Here is a 21,291-nt window from a genome sequence, read left to right as displayed (position 1 = left end):
AATTTATTAGAAAAAAATGTGAAACTAACATTTCACTTAAGGCTTATATCTTCGAATTATTATTATTTTCTTTCATAAATTAATCTTAATTTCTTTTATAAATCTCAATTTACCGTATATCTGTCAAAATTTTAAATTAGTATTAATAAGCAGTTTTTTTTGTAATATTATTTGAAAGTTTTTTAAATTTAGAATAATTTATTCATTTTAAAATGTTCGATAATACTTTTGGTAAAAATTATTTTTGGGCTATTTTTTTTAATTATTTTTTTTCTATTCCTGTAATTCGTCAGTCTGAGTGACGACATTTGTCATCCATTTTCGTGAACTGTACGGCAGTTTTCGGTGTGTTTGAGGTTTCACAAGTTTCACTTTGTTGTTCTGCCAAGAGAAGAATATTTTTTGAATTATTATTAAGGTTAGATTTACTGTAAAGTAGTCTCTTGTTTTATATTAATAGAAATCCTTATGATTGTATATTAAGTTTCTTAAAAAGTAGTAAATTAATTTGTAAGCCGCGTGTTCTCTCAAAATGGCGGTCTGAACTCGATATTACATGTGGTGTTAAAGTAACTTTTTATATTATTAATTTACAAATATAATTGCTACAAAGAATTGAAATGTTTTTAATATTACCTTAATTTTAGTTATTAAATATTATATTGTTTTTTATTTATTAGTGATTTCTAGCGAAATTTATTTTAAGGAATTGTATTTCCTTAAATCCGTGTTATTACGTTATAAGAAGGCGAGATAATTAATATGTACTACTAAACAATTTTGACGCGTATTATTTATACCTATATTTTTCAAGAGGTGATTATTGGATGCGAAATTTTAAAAAGTGAGAATCTTGAAGAAAAATATTTGCTCTGTAAGGGCCACTGCAAATTAGGCAATATTGAAGCAAATTAGTTTGATCGTCGCCTGCTTGGTGACTATTTGATTGCCTGTTATTGACTTAGTCACTCTGTCTTATCCTTCGATGAAAAGTAGACCATTCGTTCAATACCTCTCGGATCCAAGAAATTAGATTTTTCGGGCGGCAATCGATGACACTTGTGTGCATTTTAAAGTTTTCAAGAAAGGAGCATGAGAAAGAGTGTGTTTGTGCTTTGTTTTGGCCATGGTCTTGGCTACAGTGAGGTTATGAAACAGAACTGTTGGATAGATTTTCATAGAATTGAGAATATAAAATATTTCATTGATTTTGTCAAAATTTATAAATCTGTCTGGTTCTTGATTTTGCTTTCATTTTCGTTTACTTATTAAATTTCTGATAGATAAATGGAACATCCAAAGCTAACATCAACTACGAAGTTGTCGTCATTTTACAAAACAAATTACTGAGTAATAGTTTGTAAAGTGGTAGATGAAATGTTCATTGGTTCTATGGAACTACATCTGGAGTGATATCACAAGTGGCAAATTTGTCCAATTGTCAAAGCAAAACAGTCACATGACCATAAAAATTGCCTTTGACATCATGTCAAAACCAACGGCATTGCCTAATTTGCGGCAGCCTTAAAGTATTTTCTTCTTTTATAAGTACAGTAGAGCGTCGTTTATCCGAATCAATTGGGGACTGGGGTTGTTCGGATAACCAATTATGTACGAAAAAATATATTAATTTATCCCGTGTTGAAATTTTTCTCCGTTGTGTGTCGCTTCGTATTGAATTTTCGTCGATGTTAAGCCTAACGTAAATTTTTTAAAATAATAATCATGGCTATTGTATCATTAAAAATTATTTCTTTATTTTGTACAAACAAAATAAATATATTGAAAAATATAAAAACAATAAAAAATTATACTTCAGAAGTTAAATTTAGTATCAAAAACGTAAAATATTTGAGTAGCCGAAGACATAGCCAAAGATTACAGCACCACAGCACTGGCGAAAATTTAAATTTGTCGACTGGAATTCCTTCGGATAAACGACGCTCTACTGTACTTATTAGGGTTTCACAAACAGGATTCTGGTTGTTTTTTTAACCCGGGAAATCCCGCAAATTTCTTAAAAGTTCATTTTTTTCTTATTTTGTGTTAAAGTTGAGAAAATTTTGCAAATAGAAAGTATAATTAACTGTCAATACATTTGTATTTATTAGTTTTTAAATTTTTGCTAGTTATGGCATGTCACAAATGGTCAATAATCAATATGTAGCTTATTTGTGGCAAGACACTGAAAATTGTTTACTTGTTAGAACCTATATCTGGAATAATTGTGCTTATGCTGTCTTAATTTTTAACCATGCCCAGTAGCTTCAATAACTGCATTATGCCAGGTGTGCAAATTGGGAAGGATACAAATGAGTATGAAGTCTGCATGTATGAAGTTTTTCTTCATAAACCTGATTATTAAAGACAAACAAACTGCTGAATTATTGGGCTATAAGCTTGATGTTTCTATTAAAGCAGTCAAGGCAGATAAATCAAGAATACTAGAGAGCAAAAGAAGTAAACTAGAAATCCAGAATTCCAGGCTACAGGTGAAAAATCACAGAACATCTGTCTTCTCTTAAATACACTTACATCAGTTGAATCAGAAAGGGCATTCTCGATAGCAGGACTTTTTATTACTAAAATAAGAATCAGATTGCATGATCGGAGTATTGACCATCTTTGCTTTTTAAAATCTTATTATAAAAATTAACATTAACATTTTGTATTATGTTTTATTTAAAAAATGAAAATTATCCTTCAAGATATTTTGTATATCTTAAAAATAATTAATTCTATCCCGGGAAACAGTTCACTTTTTTCCCGAAATTCCAGGATATGCAAAAGACTGGGAAATGAGAAATCCTACCAGTAGGGAATTAATTAGTTAATAGAGCAATGTGACTGTATAGTGAATCTTACTTTAGAAAGGTTTTCTACATTCAAATATTACAATACAAATTGTAAAATTATTTTAAAAGAAAACAATATTTTTTTTCTTTTTGAAATACAGTAGAGCATCGATTATCCGACCCCCGATTAACCGTCACCTCGGTTAACCGACCGTTCTAGTCGGCAAATTTCAATTGTCCGCTAGTGATGTGGCACTACAATATTTGGCTATGTCTTGGCTACTTTAATATAATTTTTTATAAATTTTTGCATGTTTTAGCTGGCAACATAGCTCGACCATTGAAGGGAGGCCAGTATTTAAACTTTTGTATTATGTTTTATTTAAAAAACAAAAGTTAGAAGTTTGATCTGAGTTGTTCTTGTTTTTTTTTTCCAACTCAGTTCAAAGCATTTTTTTGTTGTTGTATGCAGTTTTCAGCAAACTTTAATACATTTTTTCTATTTGTGAAAATTTCTATGTAATTCAAAGATAATTTTTAATATATATCTTACACAGCATTATTAATATGATTTTGGAGGTTGCAGAATATATTAGATTACTTTAAAAAATGAAAAATAATTACAGTAAACTCCCGATTATCTGGGCTAATGGTGGGGAGAGGTGGCATGGATAATCCGAACTATAATTATTTATTTCTAAAATACAACATGTAAATTCGCCTTTTTCAAATTTTTCAATTAACGTTAGTTTTTGTTTCATAGTAAGTACGACTTTCTTTCGATTATTAGATTAGGCATTTTAAGGGTACTTATCTGAAAATTTCAAAATATATCTTATTTTATGTAATTTTACACTAAAAGTATTTGTGGGAGAGTTATTTGAAAAAAATATTATGCATAATATGTATTATACATATGTACTGTACATATAATCAAATCTTAAATTGTTATATGTATTATAACATGCAACACGAAACTTTATATAAATGTACTCATTATCGTTTTCTCCTCCGAAAAGAAACGTCTGGTGCGAAAGAAGAGGCCTAACTAAAACCAGTCCAGCTAACTTCAGATACCTCCACCACCCGCTTCAAACATCTAAATACGAACATGTACACACTTACAGGATGCGTAAACATGAAAGCAAGCAACTGTTTAAAAAATACATACATGTATAATTATTTTTTTAAAATTAAATTCATGCACAGATAATCTGCACATGGATAATCGGGAGTTTACTGTATATCATTTGATTTCAAGATATTGTATATCTTAATCGGCAAAAAAGTGAACTGTTTCCCGGATCCCAGGAAACAGTTCACTTTTTCCCCAAAATCCTGGGACAAGCAAATAACTAAGAAATGAGAAATTCTAGTACTTATAAAAGAAGAAAATAATTTAAGGTTGCCGCAAACTAGTGATAAATTTCTAAAAATATGTTAATTTTTATATTCCATTGTAATAGAATATAACATGCAATAAAAGCCTGTCATGCTCTTACAACTTGTGCTTGCTATCTACTGTAGTTCATTAACAGTAACTGAGATGATTTCCAAATTCACTGTTAATGCTTTCTATACATTCATGTGTTTGATTTCAAGTTGTGACCAAGTTATAACTGATTCAGACAGCAAAATTATGGGTGGATTACAGATTGTTTTTAGCCCTTGATATGGTAACTTGTTAAAATCAGATTGCAAAATAGCACATTGCAAAAATGATGTTTCTTGATGACTGGTTTAAATACCAACTTATAACTTTCTAATTGGAGGTTTAGACTTTAGCTTTCTCTTTGATCTTATTTCAGGAATAGAAATAGCTTTCTTTTCCATAGTTGTCAAGAAATTTGATTTAAGAATGGATCTCAGGCTTGTAGTTTAATGTTATTAATGTAACAGAGACAAAATTCATCTTTACTACAAAAGAAGAGAATAACAAGATATAAAAAACTGTAAAGCAGTGTTTCTCAAAGTGAGCAATAATGCCCCCTTGTGAGCAATGAGTAAATTTGGGGGTGACGCTGGAGGCAGGGTATTGAATGGTGACCAAAAGCAAAATTGGGGTCACTGGAAACATTGCATTTAATGGTTTCCAGATGTTGAGAACAATGTACGGTAAGGGCACAAAGTGTGAGATTCATAGAAAAGTTTTCCTAAGAATATTTCCAATCCTTTCTCACACAAGAGAAAATGGCTTAGGGAGCATTGGGTATAACTTTATGGAACAAAGGGGGCAGTGGATGGAAAAGTTTGGGAATCACTGCTGTAAAGCTACTATTAATTTTTGGAATCAAGATCAATGTTTTCTGTTTATCACAAGCTGGCTTTAACATACCAATTTTGTATCAGTTCATTATTTGAACAAAAACAATGATTCCATCAAATAAGAGCTTTTCTAGCATTTTTCTTTTTCAGTGAAATTCACAAGCATCCACAGATTTACAGCTCAACCACAGATATGACAAATTCCTCAATCTTCACAGTGATTATGTTGAAAAGTAACCATGTTTGTACCTAACTTTTGGTAATGAATTCATTTTATTATTGACAAGACTGCTTTGTTTATAAAATTTTACTGCCTGCTATGTTACCAGCTTAGAAGTATGAAGGAGTACATGTCAGGAGTTGCAATTTGGCACAGAGTATTAGGTGCCCAAATCATGCGCGCATAAAAAAGCCAGACTTGTAAGTACTCGGGACCAAGAACCAAGTCAAAATAAAATACAAAATGGCGACTCTCTCTACAAACAAGCAAATCAAAGTCAGGTGGTGAGAGTACCACCCACAGTTTTTATAGGAAGTGGACTCTCACCCTAGGACTGAACATGTAGTATTTTCTTCATTAAATAAAATTTGTAATCTAATTTTGTAAATTTGGGAGTGTTTCAAATATGACATTAAAACAGTTTTATTTTATGTCATTACAAGTGGGTTTTTTAACATTATCTAGTATAGTAAAATTGTGGGACTGATAAAAATTTGATGTTATATTAGGGTTGTTGTTACATCAGATGTTATAATTGGGTTAAACTGTATATTGTTTGTGCAAAATAAAAAATAATTTCGGATGATACAATAGCCATGATTATTTTTTTTTAAATGGGAAATTTTCTAAACACCAACCTTATGCCAAACATTTTGTTACAAATCAACAAAAATTCAACCTGGGCTGACATGCAATGGAGAGAAATTTTGAAATTGGATAGATTAATTTCATCGAAAATACACTGTGGCTGGCAAAGTTTGAACAATCGTGCCCAAAATAAGCTATACCAAAGATTGGAGAATGAGAACGAGACCCGCCTTGAGCATCAAAGTGATTCCGCTTAGTAGTGAGTCTCTGAGACATAGTCTTGTCCCAAATACGGTTTTGCTGTTTTACTTGTTTACACTTGTCTTTGTTTTATGGAACATCAGAGCTTGAAAAAACTGTCCTCATAGATTTCAACCTGCTCTAAATATCTGAAAAGTTATTTCTGGGTGGAGCTGTGTAAGAGGTGTGCATGGTCAAAATTTACATCTGTTGGGGTCAGAGGCAAAGATAGCTAACACAGTGTTGGCTGACTCTTTCAGGATGGAATTCTAGAGCTCTTTGAGGCAGGTGTGTAAAGGGCGTGTAGTAGTTCCTACATATTTTAAGTTGTGGTTGGTTCTCTGATCGGTAATGGGGATAGAGTATATGCCTAGTTGGCGGTGCATGTCAAGACTATGTTTAGAATTGCAGAGGCATGTGAAAACTGAGGGACTTTGGAAAGCTAAAAAAAAAATTATCATCATCCAGGATTATATTTGTGACACACACTGCTTTATTGCCCCTCACTGCTATAATTTATTATCATCCTATAATTAATGATTAATTATAGCATAATAATAATAGCATAGTTATTAATGGTGATCATTTGGCTGAGTATGATTTTCACATTTGGAAATCAGTCAAATGACAAAATATTTTTTTATTTGACTTGAATAAAAGTTCTCTTTACAATAGAACAGTTAGTTTTGTGCTATGTGATGGGTTAAATTTAATTTTTTGTTTTTGTGCGACATATTTGTGAATTAGGTTTAAGTGACCACCTATACGCTTACCTTGATGCTTACGGTGGGTCTTGTTCTTATTCTCCAATCCTCTGGTATTGCTGGTTTTGAGCACGATCTTTGAAACTTTGCTGGCCATGGCCACGAGGTCATCCGTGAGACATTTTTGGTGAAATTAACCTATCCAATTTCAAAATTTCTCTCCATTGCGTGTCGCTCTGGGTTGAATTTTTGCCAATGCCTAATGAAATTTCCCGTTTTTGAAAAATAATTGTGGCTATTGTATCGTCCAAAATTATTTTATTATTTTGCACAAACAATAATATGTACTAATAAATGTAAAAAGAAAACAAATTATATTTTAGAAGTTAGTTTTAATATAAAATTATAACGATGCGCCATTTAGTTTCAAAAATGTTCCGATGATGAAATGAGATGTCTTTGGTCAATTGGTCAAGGTTATCACGTGGTGACCAGAAATATGTGGGGAATAACATGAGACAGGTAAATGGGTTTTTTAAAAGATTCGTTTGTCAAAATTCAATTTAGCAACATTCACTTTTCGAACTTCCCAATGCATGTGTTTGTCAAAATTCGATTTCACAATATTCGTATTTCCAACTTTCCAACGAGCAACGCATGTGCAAATCTCGCACTACTATGTTGTTTGTAGAGAGTGTTGCCATTTTGTATTTTATATTGACTGTTCTTGATCCCCTGACTACCTACAAGTCTGGTTTTTTTTTTATTAGGTGCCTAAGTCATGCGTGCATGATTTGGGCACCTAATACTCTGTGCCAAATTGCAACTCCTGACATGTACTCCTTCATACCTCTAAGCTGGTAACACAGCAGGTAGTACAATTTTATAAACAAGACATAGTCTTGTCAATAACCACTATCTTGTCATGACCAGTTACGACAGTCATGTCTATCACCCATATCTAAACAGTTTGTCTGAGAAAATTTATCTTTAGTCCTCTGCCAGTCCATGAAATATTCCTATTTTTGCCAGTCCTCAGGTGAGAAGATTAAAGATTGCTGCTCTAGGTAGTCAAGATACAATTTACACATATGGTGTATGTCTTGTGTATGAAAATTAGGACAGCTATGGAGATTCCATTGTATTTGGTAATGTGGAAATGAGGAGGAAAGTGAGCAGTACAATATATAAAGTATATCATATGCATGCATGTTCATGAACATGCTCATGTTAAAAATTACAAATGTTAAAGTGCAATTACAAGTGGTCATTATTGTAGGGATGTTAGTCAGTTTTATAAATATACCTGACCCTACATCAAAAGAAGTCATCAATATCACAAATCATTCATGTCTTCCAAAATTGCATGCAATACAATTTGAAAGGTTTGCAAACTAGAGGAAGAAGACATATTTTACATTATGAGAAATTCTGTTTGTAAGGAGAAATATTTATTTGGAACAAACAGCAAATTTGTATTTAGTGTTTTTTGTTTTGTTGAAAGTGCTAGTGATGTCTAGCAGCTGCTTGAATAGATCAAACAGCTAAGAATTCTATAGCTGCTCAGTTTATAAATGAGAACAAATATATTGGTATGAAGTTTTAAGTATTACTAATTTATGAACGAATATTATGATTTAGTCACAAATTACACGAATCATTAATGCTGCTGGAATGTAAATTGAAACTAATTGCATAAATTGCACATTTGATTTCTTTTACAGTAAAACCTGCTGAAATAAACTATGAAATGAATCAGTTTTATATGTTAAATTTCACCAGAAGCCTGTCTAACATGGAAACATAAGAGGTTTTGGGCAAAAAAGAATTTAATTTGAATTTAAAAAAAAGAAATTAAGATTTTACTTGTAGACAAATAAGTAAAACTGCCACTAGGTGTAATGATCACTACAGAGCATGAATGCTCTGAGAAACTGGAGAGACTAATACTATGTTTGTACACAATACACGACTCACTTTGATGTCGATTTACCCACAATCTTGATTGTAACTGTCGCCAGAAGAATGTCGAACTGTTCGCATAGGCAGTCTACTTGAGAAGAACCCAACTATTATACGCAATGGTAAAACTGACATAACTACACGGTTAGTCACAAACACCAACAAACAAAATGGAAGTTTTGGTTAGAAATAAATACTTTTTTTGCCATATATCTAATAATAAACAGATGTCATCATCTCTCCAGATGTCTTTTTTATTTCTCTGTTGGTAGCCGGACATGTGTTCCGCGGCTATCTTGTATTTTCTTGCGCATGTGGGATTGTGAGATCTCTCTTATGACTGGATCTAGTTTCAAGAACACTCTTGAGTCAATCATGATTGAACCTTGTTTCAGTCGAGATTTAAACAGTTGAGAGAGGGTGCACCATGGCATAGTCACTGACCTTGGTCACTTATAATGTAGATCGAAATGCTTGGTGGGAACGGGGTATAAGGTTGTGTGACTAGGTTTCTAGAAGTCCAGAATTGCCAGAAAACTGGCTAGTTTTGAATTTAGTAATCTTTACAGCTGTAGTTGCTGTGCAGCCTCTTTGTTCAGTTTCCATAATGTATGCATTGCCTAATGCATTCCAGTGTGACTAATGACATACAGTCTGTTAAATGCAATTTCTTTCTTTACTTTCCATTATTTAATATTTTAAGCATGTATTTAGTCTGTGTCCAAAAAACTGGAAAATCTAGAAATCTGGACCACTCCTGGTTCCAAGCTTGGTCTGGTACTGTATAGTCTTTGTTGGAATTAACCAGAGATTGAGAACTTTCAAGAATCAAATGAGTTCTTGAAAATCAGCAATGAATGTAATATACTGAAAAACAATGAGAATAAGGTAACAATGCTGCAGTTTGTCTTGCATGGAGTAGTTATGAACTAGTATGAAGTATTTGAGAACAAGTTGATTAATATTGTTGAAGGAGATTGAAGTTAATGATTAACTAGAGTATAAAAATTCCTTGAAGTGAGATCACAAAATAACTTGATTTCTGTATTAGCATAATATGATTAGAATTTCTGACAGTAGAGCAAAGACACTATAACCTGTTTTTCATAAAAGCTTAGTCACATCTGAGAATTTAGTATTTGAATATCTAGCACAAGTTTTCAGGAACAATAAGTTTTTAGAATCAAATAGTTCTGAATTCTTGTTTTCAAATACATTCGTTTTTAGACTTAATCACTTTGGATTAAATCTAGTAATAAATTTTTATGTAATGTATGTAAAGATCACTTGTAATAATCTTAGTTTAAAAAATAAAAACAAAAACACTAAAATTGTTATTTTAATTTTAAAGCATCTTTATATAATGTTCTCTATACAAGCAATGGGAATTATTGAGTTTACTTTAAAAATTTGTCCATAATATTACTTTTAAATATTCAGACACCTGTATTGGTTCCAGTAGATAGATTTAATGAAAAAAAACATCCAAAACAAACATTTTTGATCACTTTCAGAGTCTTCATCAGGTTAATGTATTGTTTCATCAGTTGAATGTTGTTTGAGCAGCTTTTTTTAAAAAACAGAACATTCTGTGCACCATGTGATGATATTCAAATTGAAAACAAATGTGATGTATATAACAGTGAAATGACAGAATTTTTTAAATATGTGCATAACTTTCCATAATACAGTATTTCTTTCTTCAATAAAAATCCAGGTTTTAAAACTTATATTATATATATACTTTAATATATTAACATGATGATCTAAAATATAAGTGCATCCCATAAACATAAAGGCAGATTTATATTAAGATACCACAAGTCAATATTAACCCAGCTGAAACTACTAGAAATGACTGTAGTTGGTTAGAGTTACTGATTTTTAACAATAGGCCAAGACAAACCCCTAACAGACAAAAAGATGAAATTCTTGCTCGTAGAGTTGAAAATTGTTCTGCAAGAACAATTGCTAAATAATTAAATCAGTCATCCATTGTAATCAACAACTTGATTAAACTTGGAGATCAATATGGTCAAAAGAAATCATGACACCCTTTAAAAGCTACAAATAGTGCAAAACTAATTATTGTTTGCTAGAATACCAGCAATAAAACATCATTTTGGAAGTTATCAGCAACACTCAAGTATAAGATTGACAAATCAATTATTGGAAGAGTATCTTGTATATAAGTCAAGAAAGCCTGCCCCATCACTAAGACCTGCTCATAAGGAGATATGTTTACTATGGACTAAGAAAAAATGAGCTGGATGGATGGACACTTGGAAACATCATATAGAGTGACAAGAAAAAATTCAACTTAGATGGTCCAGATGGTTGGAGCCATTAACGGCATGATTTGAGAAGGGAGAAAGAACTATATTCCAAATGACAATAAGCTGGTGGTTCAGTTATGGTTTGGGACAAATTTAGTTGGCAAGAAAAGATGCTACTTGCTTTTTTACAAAGGTGTACAAAAGCAAATAATTATTTATCATGACTGATTTATCAGGGTGAGCAATCTCTTGCCCTGTGCAGAATGTGTTGTTAGGAATCAACGGTTCTTTCAACAGGACAATGTTTTCATTCACACGACAATATATATGAATGGTATATACGAATGGTGTTTAGATAATGGGGTGCCTATCATTGATTGGCCAGCTCTATATCATCTTAATCCAATGGAAAATCTTTGGAGGATTCTGACTAGAACTGTATATGCAAATGGGCAATAATATAATAGTGTAGAGCAGGATTATTCAACCTTTTTTTCTAATGGGCCAAATTAGAAATTTACATATATTCAGAGGGCCAAAAAGTTATCTTGTTTAAATATATTCTTTTAAAAAGTTTAAAATGTGAATATCAAATTTTAATAACATACAGTCGACCCCCCCCCATAATGCGGTAGATATGCTCCACTTTATAAGAATTTCACGTTGTAGGAATCCTTAAATACATGAGCCAATCACAGCCCGGCACGTGTGCAGTTTATGGACTATGGCTGTTTGAAAGGTTTTCTTCCATAAAATTAATCGATTCTAGACTAATTTGACTCAACATTTCCAAAACACGTATAATTTTTTGGGAATCCGTATAAACTATGCTATAAACAAAAAATTGTAGGATTACTTACCGAGTGCACACCATTCGATGACACCGTTGCTTAAGCTTGTTTTTGTCGCAGAGCAGTGCACCGAACGGCAGGCGCATTTTCTGATAAGTTATTTTTCTGCGAAAAATTCACTGAACTTTGGAGACATTATTAATAAAAATAATTTTTATGGCTGTTGAATAAGAAATTTTTTTTTCACAAGAAATGTATAAAATTACAGTACTGTATTATTAGACTTACAGTTATATACTGTACAGATGATAGCAAATTCAACTTACTCACCTAAACTCCATAGTGTGTAAGTAGTTCGGCTGCTCGTCCACTATTGATCCAGATTCAACCAATCCTGTTGCGACACGAGTCGGCGATGGCGTTTTACTGCATTTTACGAGTCTCTTTTAGCGTCTTTATACGAATACAGTCGCAATTTTTTCGCCATGATATACGAACCTGCATTATAAGGGGGTCAACTGTATATATAATTACAAAAAATACTGTATTATTGACAGTAAAAAAAATAAATTATACTCACACAAAATACAAATAAATTTAATGTGATTTTTTACATTGCTTTTTTTTATAATGCCAATATCTGCTTTTATGGTACTAGTCTTAATTCTAAGAATGTTAGTTAAATGGGAATTACTCAACCTATTTTTATCAGCAGTTTTCATGTTTTTCATGCACGAAAAAAATTGCTCACAACAGTATGTACTATCCCACATGCATAACAATTTTCTAAAATAAATGAAAATATACCTAAAAAGTTTAGGGTGCAGTGTGGGCTGTGGGTTGGACATCCATGGTGTAGAGGAACTAAAACCATAATTTGTCACTGGGAGGAAATAAGTGCATCTGTTTTCCAAAAATTCATTCAGTGAATACTCAGCTGCATCTACAAAGTTACTTTAGCCAAAGGAAGCTTCATTGGATATTAGGTTATTGTTAAATACAATTTATTAACATGCCAGTAATTGTTTCAGTTAACTTTGTTATATGTCTATATTTTTAAGACAGTCAAATTGATTGTAATTTTTCAAAATTAGTGTTTGTTTTTTGTCTCAATAAATGGTTATCATTTTTTCATGTGCATTTGTGAAAATTTAAGCAAGCCAAAACAAATAATTTTTGCAACATTTTTAGTGTGAATGTTTTTATATGGAAATCTGTTAATGCCTATGTGTTTATGGGACACACGTTAGGTTGTATCAGCAAAACTTCACTGTGGATATTTAATTGAAAAAGTATTTGACATTTAATATTTGATTGTCAAGTTATTACTTTAACTTGACAATTTTTAAAATTATATATACCATATTTTACGGACTATAAGATGGATTTTTTTTTTTTTTTTGAAAAATTGCATCCAAAATTCAGGTGCATCTTATACTCAAAATTAATATAAAAATGTCCAGTGTTTGATTTAAAATTACTGCGTCTTAAAAATGGCCATATATTTGATGCCGTGGGAAACTTATCTCTATCTGGCAACATTGAATTCAACTGGCAGCAGCAGTGCACTGATGCGACGAACATGAGTTGTGGGGTATCAGGATTGAATCGTCTGGATGTACAATTTCCGTGCTTTTTCTCTTTTCAAACGAGCAGTGGTTGTTGCCATAGAAATGCGGATCATGAGATGACCGATGGTTCTGAATCCACAACCATGGATTGGCCAGCAACCATCATTCGATAGCACTACTAAGCGTTGATTGGTGGATCAGTGTTTGCTTCAATCTGTATAAAAGGATTGAATTTAGGCGGTAAAAATGTTATTTTTTAAAAAAATTGCTTAAAAATTAAAGTGCATCTTATAGTCGTAAAATACGTTATATAAAATAAACATAAAAAATTATAAATCTTCAAGTATTTCAGTGCTTCATATTTTTAAAAAAATATATTGTAATGCATAATCTAATGTATAAAATTTTATTATAAAATAAATGAAATGCTTATTTCAGTTTACTACAGTAGTATTAAATTTTCAGATGCCATCTGTTAGTGTGAAAGACGTTGATCAACATCAATTTGTTCAACACCTTGCAGCATTCTTGAAAAAGTAAGTATCAATTTTTATTAACTTGTTCATGTGCAATAATGGTAACTTTCTGCACCTAGTACTTTTTATGGACATTTTTCACCTTGCTTAGCTATGCTTCCATATCTTCCTGCTATCCATCTGTAAAAAATTCAGTCAAAAAATTTTTCGTATTTATCATAAGCCTTCCAAAACTGCTGTAGAAATTTTCTGTCTTACATATACAATTATGTACAAATTTTTTTGCACAATTGCATGTGTATGCAGCAATTTTCCACTGTTATCATTTTTAGTGACCTGACATCAAAATCTATGCCATGGAGATTGCTTGCAATTACTAAAAGATTCATGTCATGGATTAAAAGATACCTCAAAACTTGATGAGATTACAATAAAAGCAGCAACTATTACCTGTAAGCCAGTTAAAATGAGCAAATTTATTATAAGAACAAACATTTTCAATTGTTTTTTAACAGCCATCTTCATGTTATGGAATGTTACATAGTATAAAATTCCAGAAAACAAGATTTAAATAAAATAGAACTTGTTAAACATGTGCTGGTGGTTGAATGCATAAAAGAATGTTGAAGAAAAATAAGATTATAAATGTTCATAAATAGCCTTCCATGCATGCAATACTACAAAAGTGTTCTTAAAATTAACAGTGAAATCTTTTAGTCACTTTGTAAATTTCAAGATTTTTGATATACTTGAGTTGTGCAGGAACAGATGTGCTATATAAGAAGCATGCATTATCAAAGGTGCACTGTTGTGCACTGTTTGGACTGTTGTGCCCAAACCCTTCTGAACAGTGTAGTGATGTTCCTTTAATAATAATCAATGGTCTGCAGGTAGCTCCAATATACTCATAGTGCCAATTTATCCTGTTATCAAAAATAGGAATTGTGTAAACTCCAGGCAGTGAAAATTATATATTTTACTAGAACAAAATTTTACTGTAAAGGACATGTATTTTAGCAAATTTCATAGTTACACTATGTTGAAATTTTACTGTACTATTACAAAATAAAAACTATCCAAATAAAATATTTTAAACTTGATAAATGTAAATATGATTTAGAAATGAAGTTATATTTGATCTAAAGAAAGTACTGTATTTTTACAGTAGAATGTATGTATTATTTCAGTATATATTTATACTTTGTAAAACTAGTAATTAGGATTAAAATTGAGATTTTATATATCTTCATTACTAGAAAACTAAGTTTTGTATCTTAATAGATCAAAAATTAAAAAAACTTTTGATATTTGATTTGTGCATTAAATATAGTTTTTTTTACAATGTAATAGATGGATTATTTATTAATACTGACTAAAAATTTTATAATTATAAAGATCAGGAAAGCTAAAAGTTCCAGAATGGGTTGATGTAGTAAAAACTGGAATACATAAAGAACTTGCTCCTTATGATGATGATTGGTTTTATACAAGATGTGGTAAGTATTTTTTATAATAAATTTTCATTGAAAAATTATCTGCTATTAACTTGAAACTGTTTTATAAATCCAAATTATAATTTTCTGTTTTTGTTAAAATTATGTTGGAAATTTAATTCTTATATGGTAGTTGTAAATTTTAAGAATCTGTTGATACATTATTTGAACTAATCATTTATATAATTATATCACTTTTAATATTAACAAAAATTCAAACTTAGTGCTTCTGTTAAACAGTAAAATATTTTAAAAATGGGCTTTAGTGTTAATTACTTAAATGCTACATGAATTACTATTTTTCTGATTGTGAACATTGAAGCAACAATATACTGTCCTGTTGTAATGAAATGAAGCACAAATGCATAGGATGCAAGTAACTTTCTTGATTATGAATTTATTATTCAAACTCAAAAGTACTTCAGATAAGAAAATAGGCAAAAACCCATCTCAAACATTATCTTGAACCAATAATTCAGGCTGTTTAACTCTGTCAAAATATCTAATATTCAATTTCAATTATATACTAAGTAACTGGTTCTGCTTATTAAATTCTTTATTGTATTAAATTTAAGTTATATTGTTAATTATTCAAATGTAAGTTTGAAAACTTAAATTTATAATTTACATTAACAATAATGAGTGATTTATTTTTAATATAAAGTACATTTTTTCATGTAGAAATGAGTAAACTTAATATCAATGATTTTTAAAAAAAAATGTTTAATGCACTTTTTATTATTGAAGTTTTAATTGATTTAAATTTTCTAATGCAAGATTGAGACTTTTGTCTTTATGTGTGATTAAAGCAGCAATTTCCAACTTGTGTTCTGCAGATAAAATTTGGAATTCCATAATAAAGTTAGTTTTGCAATAAATTAATCATTTAAAATATGTATGAAAAATTTATTTAAATGTCAAAAATTAATAATAATCCATTGGAAAAGAGGACCTGTGCATAGACTACATGTCTCGCATTTGTGGAAAATAAAATCCATTAATTACAATAATAGGAGAATTGAATCATATAGTTGATTCTTTCCTGTGTATTTGATTTTTTGTATTAAAAACTAAAGTCTCTCTTCTTGTTGGTGAAACTGTTAGCCAGGTGGTGACAATAATTGAATATTTGTATGCATTTAGTGATTTGCAAATATTCAAATATAGTCAATTATTTCATTAGTTGAGCTCCCATTTTGTCTTCTGACAAAATCATCTGAAAAAATTAATTCTTTGCATTAATTACTAGTTTAAATTAATATTTGCCTTTCCATTATTATTCTGATTTTTGTATGTTAAATAACTACAATAGAGCATTGATTATCCGACCCTCAATCAACCATCACATCAGTTAACCGACCTTTCTAGTTGGCAATTTTCAAATGTCCACTAGTGGTGTGGTACTACAATATTTGGCTATGTCTTGGCTACTTTAATATTATTTTCGTTAAATTTTTGCATGTTTTAGCTGGCAACACTGGCTCAACCATGAAAGGGAGACCAGTGTTTAAATGAGGCTTAATTTTCTAATTATGAGTGGTGGTTTGTTTTGTGAGCAATAAAATAATTTAAAATAATTTTTAATGATACAATAACAACGATTATTATTTTAAAAAAAATTTTTTTTCAGTTATCTGATTATCCCCAGTTTCCAATGAGTTGGATAATCGATGCTCTACTGTACTATTAAATTTTTTGTTTTATTTATAATCAATAAAAATTGTCAGATTTCAAAACTTTTTATCAAAGGTGGTAAGGATTCTGCAATTAAAATAAGTTGAGAATCACTGGACTAAAGAAATACTTTCATATAACAATAATATATTGCATCACTAAATGAACAAAATAAGAACAAAATTGTGTATTTGTGACCTATTTTGCTTTAGAATTAAAACTGCTAAATTTATTTGTTTTTTAAATATAATTTTTTTCTAAATCTTTTTTATGAAATTATTTTTAATGCAAAAATTAATCTCTTTTATAAAATGTAGCTTCTGTTGCTCGACACTTGTACATGAGATCACCTGCAGGAGTTGGTGCATTCACAAAAATTTATGGTGGTCGTCATCGTAGAGGTGTTCGTCCATCACATTTCTGCCCAAGTTCATCAAGCATTGCTCGTAAAGCTCTTCAAGCTTTAGAACTATTAAAATTGGTTGAAAAGGATAGCAATGGGTATGTTTTATCAATAATTAAAATAATCAGCACATTAATCAAAATACATGAGCATGTTTCAATTTTAAATTTGTATAAACCTAAAAATTTTCAAAAATGTTATCAATAAATTAACGGAAATCAGTTAATTTATTGATAATATGTAAAGGTTTTAAGAATTTTGTTATGGTTTTTAGTACAGTAAACACTCAATTTAACAGACCCCAATTTAATGGACAAACATTTTTGCTGTACGGAAAATTTAAAATTATTATTTGCAAATATTGATTCAACTTTTTGGTGTGCTCTGAGTCAATCAGTATAAATTTCTCCATGTATATTAGTATTTTATTCATACTTATACATTATAATAGGATATTTTAACACATCTGAAACCTTTTAAGTTCATTATTAATTTATAATTACAGACACTATTTTTAACTTGCATAAGATACTGATGTTTCATGCATAATTGCCATTCCTCACATTTGACAATTCTAAAACTTTTGTAATGTGTCTTTTCTGTATATGCCAAATTTCAACATATATTGTTTTGTTTACAGAACATTGTCTGGGGGCTCCCTTCAAACTTTGTGATAGGGCTAATGTGAAATGAGTTCAATTGGAACTAAATGAAGGAGGGTTTGAGATGTTTTTCAGAAGAATCAGAAAATTTTTCAGTATTTTTGGCATAAAAAGCCATGAAAACATTTAAATTGTTGAAGGTCATGATGCCCAAGCTATCTTGGAGATAAGCATTTAAGGTTGGACTGACATTACATTATGAATAGCTGATAGACATCCATGATATTATGACTGCCTGTTTTGACAATCATGAGAGACCTTATGATGTCAAAGTGGAAAATCATCATATATGCATGCAGTTGTATGAAAAAACTGTATGTGATGGCATATGCAAGGCAGTAAATTTCTGCAGTGGTTTTTTTGATAGTGATATGCAGAAAAAATATTTTTGTCTGATGTTTGTACACAATTAGGTGGATAGCATTTAGCATGAGGATATGGAATCACAGCTAAATAAGTCAATTGGATGAAAAATGTTTATGAAAAACTAGTAGGTGTACAAAATTGTCACTATTTCATGTGGTCAATTGTTAATCTTATAATATAATCTTGATGAGATGATGATGATAGCCCAAATGGTTAGGAGCTGAAATATGGTACATCATGAGAATATACACTAAGAAGGAATATTTGGATTGTTTGCCTTGGGAGGAGAGGGTTAAGGATTACCCTGAAGAACTACTTCTACTGTATTATTTTAGATGTGGTTTTTTGCATTTTTGCAGGAAATCAAACATATTTTTAGACCCATCTAAAAATTCTCTAATTAGGTCCCCCCTCTTCTGAGACTAATTCCTGCACCCAGTAAAAATGAGTAGATTGGCTATAATCTTAATCTTTGCTATTGTTACTTTTGCCCAAGCAATGCTGGTCTCATCTGCTACTATATATTAACATATTAACTGTATATATATTTATAATACATAATCCCCAATCAGTCCATTAAATTGAGGGTCTACTGTATATTTAAATTTATTGATAATTTCATAAGTTATATCAAGTTAATATATTATGTAGAATTTTGGAACACTAATAGAATGTTTACTTTGATCAATTTAACCTATCTGATGTTGAAATTTTTCTCCATTGCTTGTTGCACCATATTAAATTTTTTTATGAAAATAAACCTAATGAAAATTACATGCTTTTGTAAAAAAAAGTCATGGCTATTGTATCATCCGAAATTATTTTTTTATTTTGCATAAACAAAATAAATATATTAATAAATAAAAAACAAAAAAATTATATTTCGGAAGTTAGTTTTAATATAAAAATTATAACAACTAGCGGCATCTAGTTTCAAAAATGTTCCAATGCTGAAACGAGATATCTTGGGTCAACCAGTCAAGGTCAGCAGGTTGCGACCCGAGATATGCCAGGATTAACACTGGACAGGTTAATATACACTGAATTCCTGTATAACGCAATGGAAATTTTGCGACTAGAACTCATACAGCATGATAAACAGCCCTGTACAATGCATGAGATAAATTTAATGTTTTCACAGTTTCAGATTTTTTGTTTAGAAAAGCAAAAATATACACTTACCAGTATATATAAACAGTAAAGCCAACAGTTTAAAAAAAAAATTTTCGTTGGCATTAGAGTGAGGTGTTAGGTGCCATCTTGTATACAAGATGGCCTAATGCCTCACTCTAGTGCCAAATTCATTTCTGATTTATAATCATTATATCCAAATTTATCCCAATCATTTACGGCAGTTGTGGGTGTATATTTCTATAATTTGAATATAATTTTATAAAGATACTCTAGCTATTATTACGATTCCTATAAAACTACGAAAAAATATACGTATTTTGGAAATGTTGAGTCGGATTAGTGTAGAATCGATTAATTTTATGGAAGAAAACCTTTCAATCAGCCGTAGTCCGTAAACTTGACACGTGTCGGGCTGTGATTGGAACGACTTGTAAGAAATTGGATTTCTAATAAATTGGAACGTATCTATATCTTATAGGGGGTCGACTGTATTCCAATATTTGCTTCCAGGGCTTGTTTCACATATGACTAGTTAGGTTTTTTAGGCAAAATTTAAGATAGTTTCTCATTAGTAAAATTCAGATATAACTTTGACAGTATGATACAAGAAAAAACTAAACAAAAATCATCATATGGCTTATTTTTCACAAAAATTATTTTTACAATTTGATTTCAAAGCTATAATGCAAATAAAACATTAATTATACTAGTTCTTCATAAATGTTTATAACAGTATTATCGTTGCTCTAAGATATTTCAAGAATTTGATTAATGAGTCTGATTAATCTTGTACTAACAATAATCAATTTCTTAATGTTGCTATTGATACATAAGATTAAAATTGGAAAACTAAAAATAACTGAATAAAAGCATTTTTTATGTAAATTCTTATTTTTGTAGTTTTGCCTATTAAATATCATGCATTTTAATAAATTTTGAAGAAAAATATGATTAATTTGGTCATTTATAAAAGATAAGGAATTATAGCAATTTTAATCTTGTTGATTTGTAATATATATGAAACATTAAGATAAAATATCTAAATTTTGAACAGTAAAGTTAAAAATATAATGTTGCAATGTAATTCATAATTATATAACAGATAATAAATTATTATTACTTTTTATCTCTCATTTTTTTCAGTGGAAGGAAACTCACAAGCCAGGGAAGAAGAGATTTGGATCGAATTGCATCTCAAATTAAAGGAAAAACACAAGCATAATTTGTAATGTGAAATATTTGAATAAACTTGTTTACAGAGGAATTTTGTTTGCTTTTTTTTCATAATTTAGGAAATTTTATCAATTTAACTTTCACTGTTGCTATTGAAAAAAAAAAATTGCTCTGAATATGCCAATTTGTTTTTTTCACAAAGTATGTCACTATTATATGCAAATTAAGAATAAAAAAATGCTTATTTTGAGCAATCATGACAGAATTTGAAATTGAGTCATTATCACCTAAGGACATACATATTTAATCATAATGATTTTTCATCATTTATGTTGATGTAGTTGAATAAGCAATGTCAAAACAATTAGATTCTTTTGTTGTGCATGTTTTGGTTTCCCATTATTTTTGTAACATTTTTAAAATCTCTTGAAATATGTTTAACATTTCTAATGCTTGAGAATCTTGAATGTAAGGAAATACATATGGTCAATACTATTT

At 30.1% G+C, this 21,291-nt stretch overlaps 1 protein-coding gene across 1 annotated transcript; it reads left to right on the top strand.

Annotated features, from left to right (window-relative positions):
• The first annotated feature begins 262 nt into the window (after window positions 1-262).
• LOC111614496 (40S ribosomal protein S19-like) lies at window positions 263-20,884 on the top strand. The gene is made up of 5 exons (XM_023355872.1): window positions 263-418; window positions 13,878-13,948; window positions 15,284-15,384; window positions 17,373-17,556; window positions 20,764-20,884. The coding sequence occupies exons 2-5, from the start codon at window positions 13,878-13,880 to the stop codon at window positions 20,840-20,842; spliced, it is 435 nt and encodes a 144-aa protein (XP_023211640.1). The 5' UTR covers window positions 263-418; the 3' UTR covers window positions 20,843-20,884.
• Window positions 20,885-21,291: the final 407 nt, after the last annotated feature.

The sequence above is a fragment of the Centruroides sculpturatus genome, unplaced genomic scaffold, assembly GCF_000671375.1.
Source record: "Centruroides sculpturatus isolate CEXI.00-Female unplaced genomic scaffold, Cexi_2.0 scaffold2208, whole genome shotgun sequence".
In the NCBI taxonomy this organism is placed as follows: domain Eukaryota; kingdom Metazoa; phylum Arthropoda; class Arachnida; order Scorpiones; family Buthidae; genus Centruroides; species Centruroides sculpturatus.
Note: the sequence above shows the minus strand (reverse complement) of the source record. Positions and strands in the feature narration are given on the sequence as shown.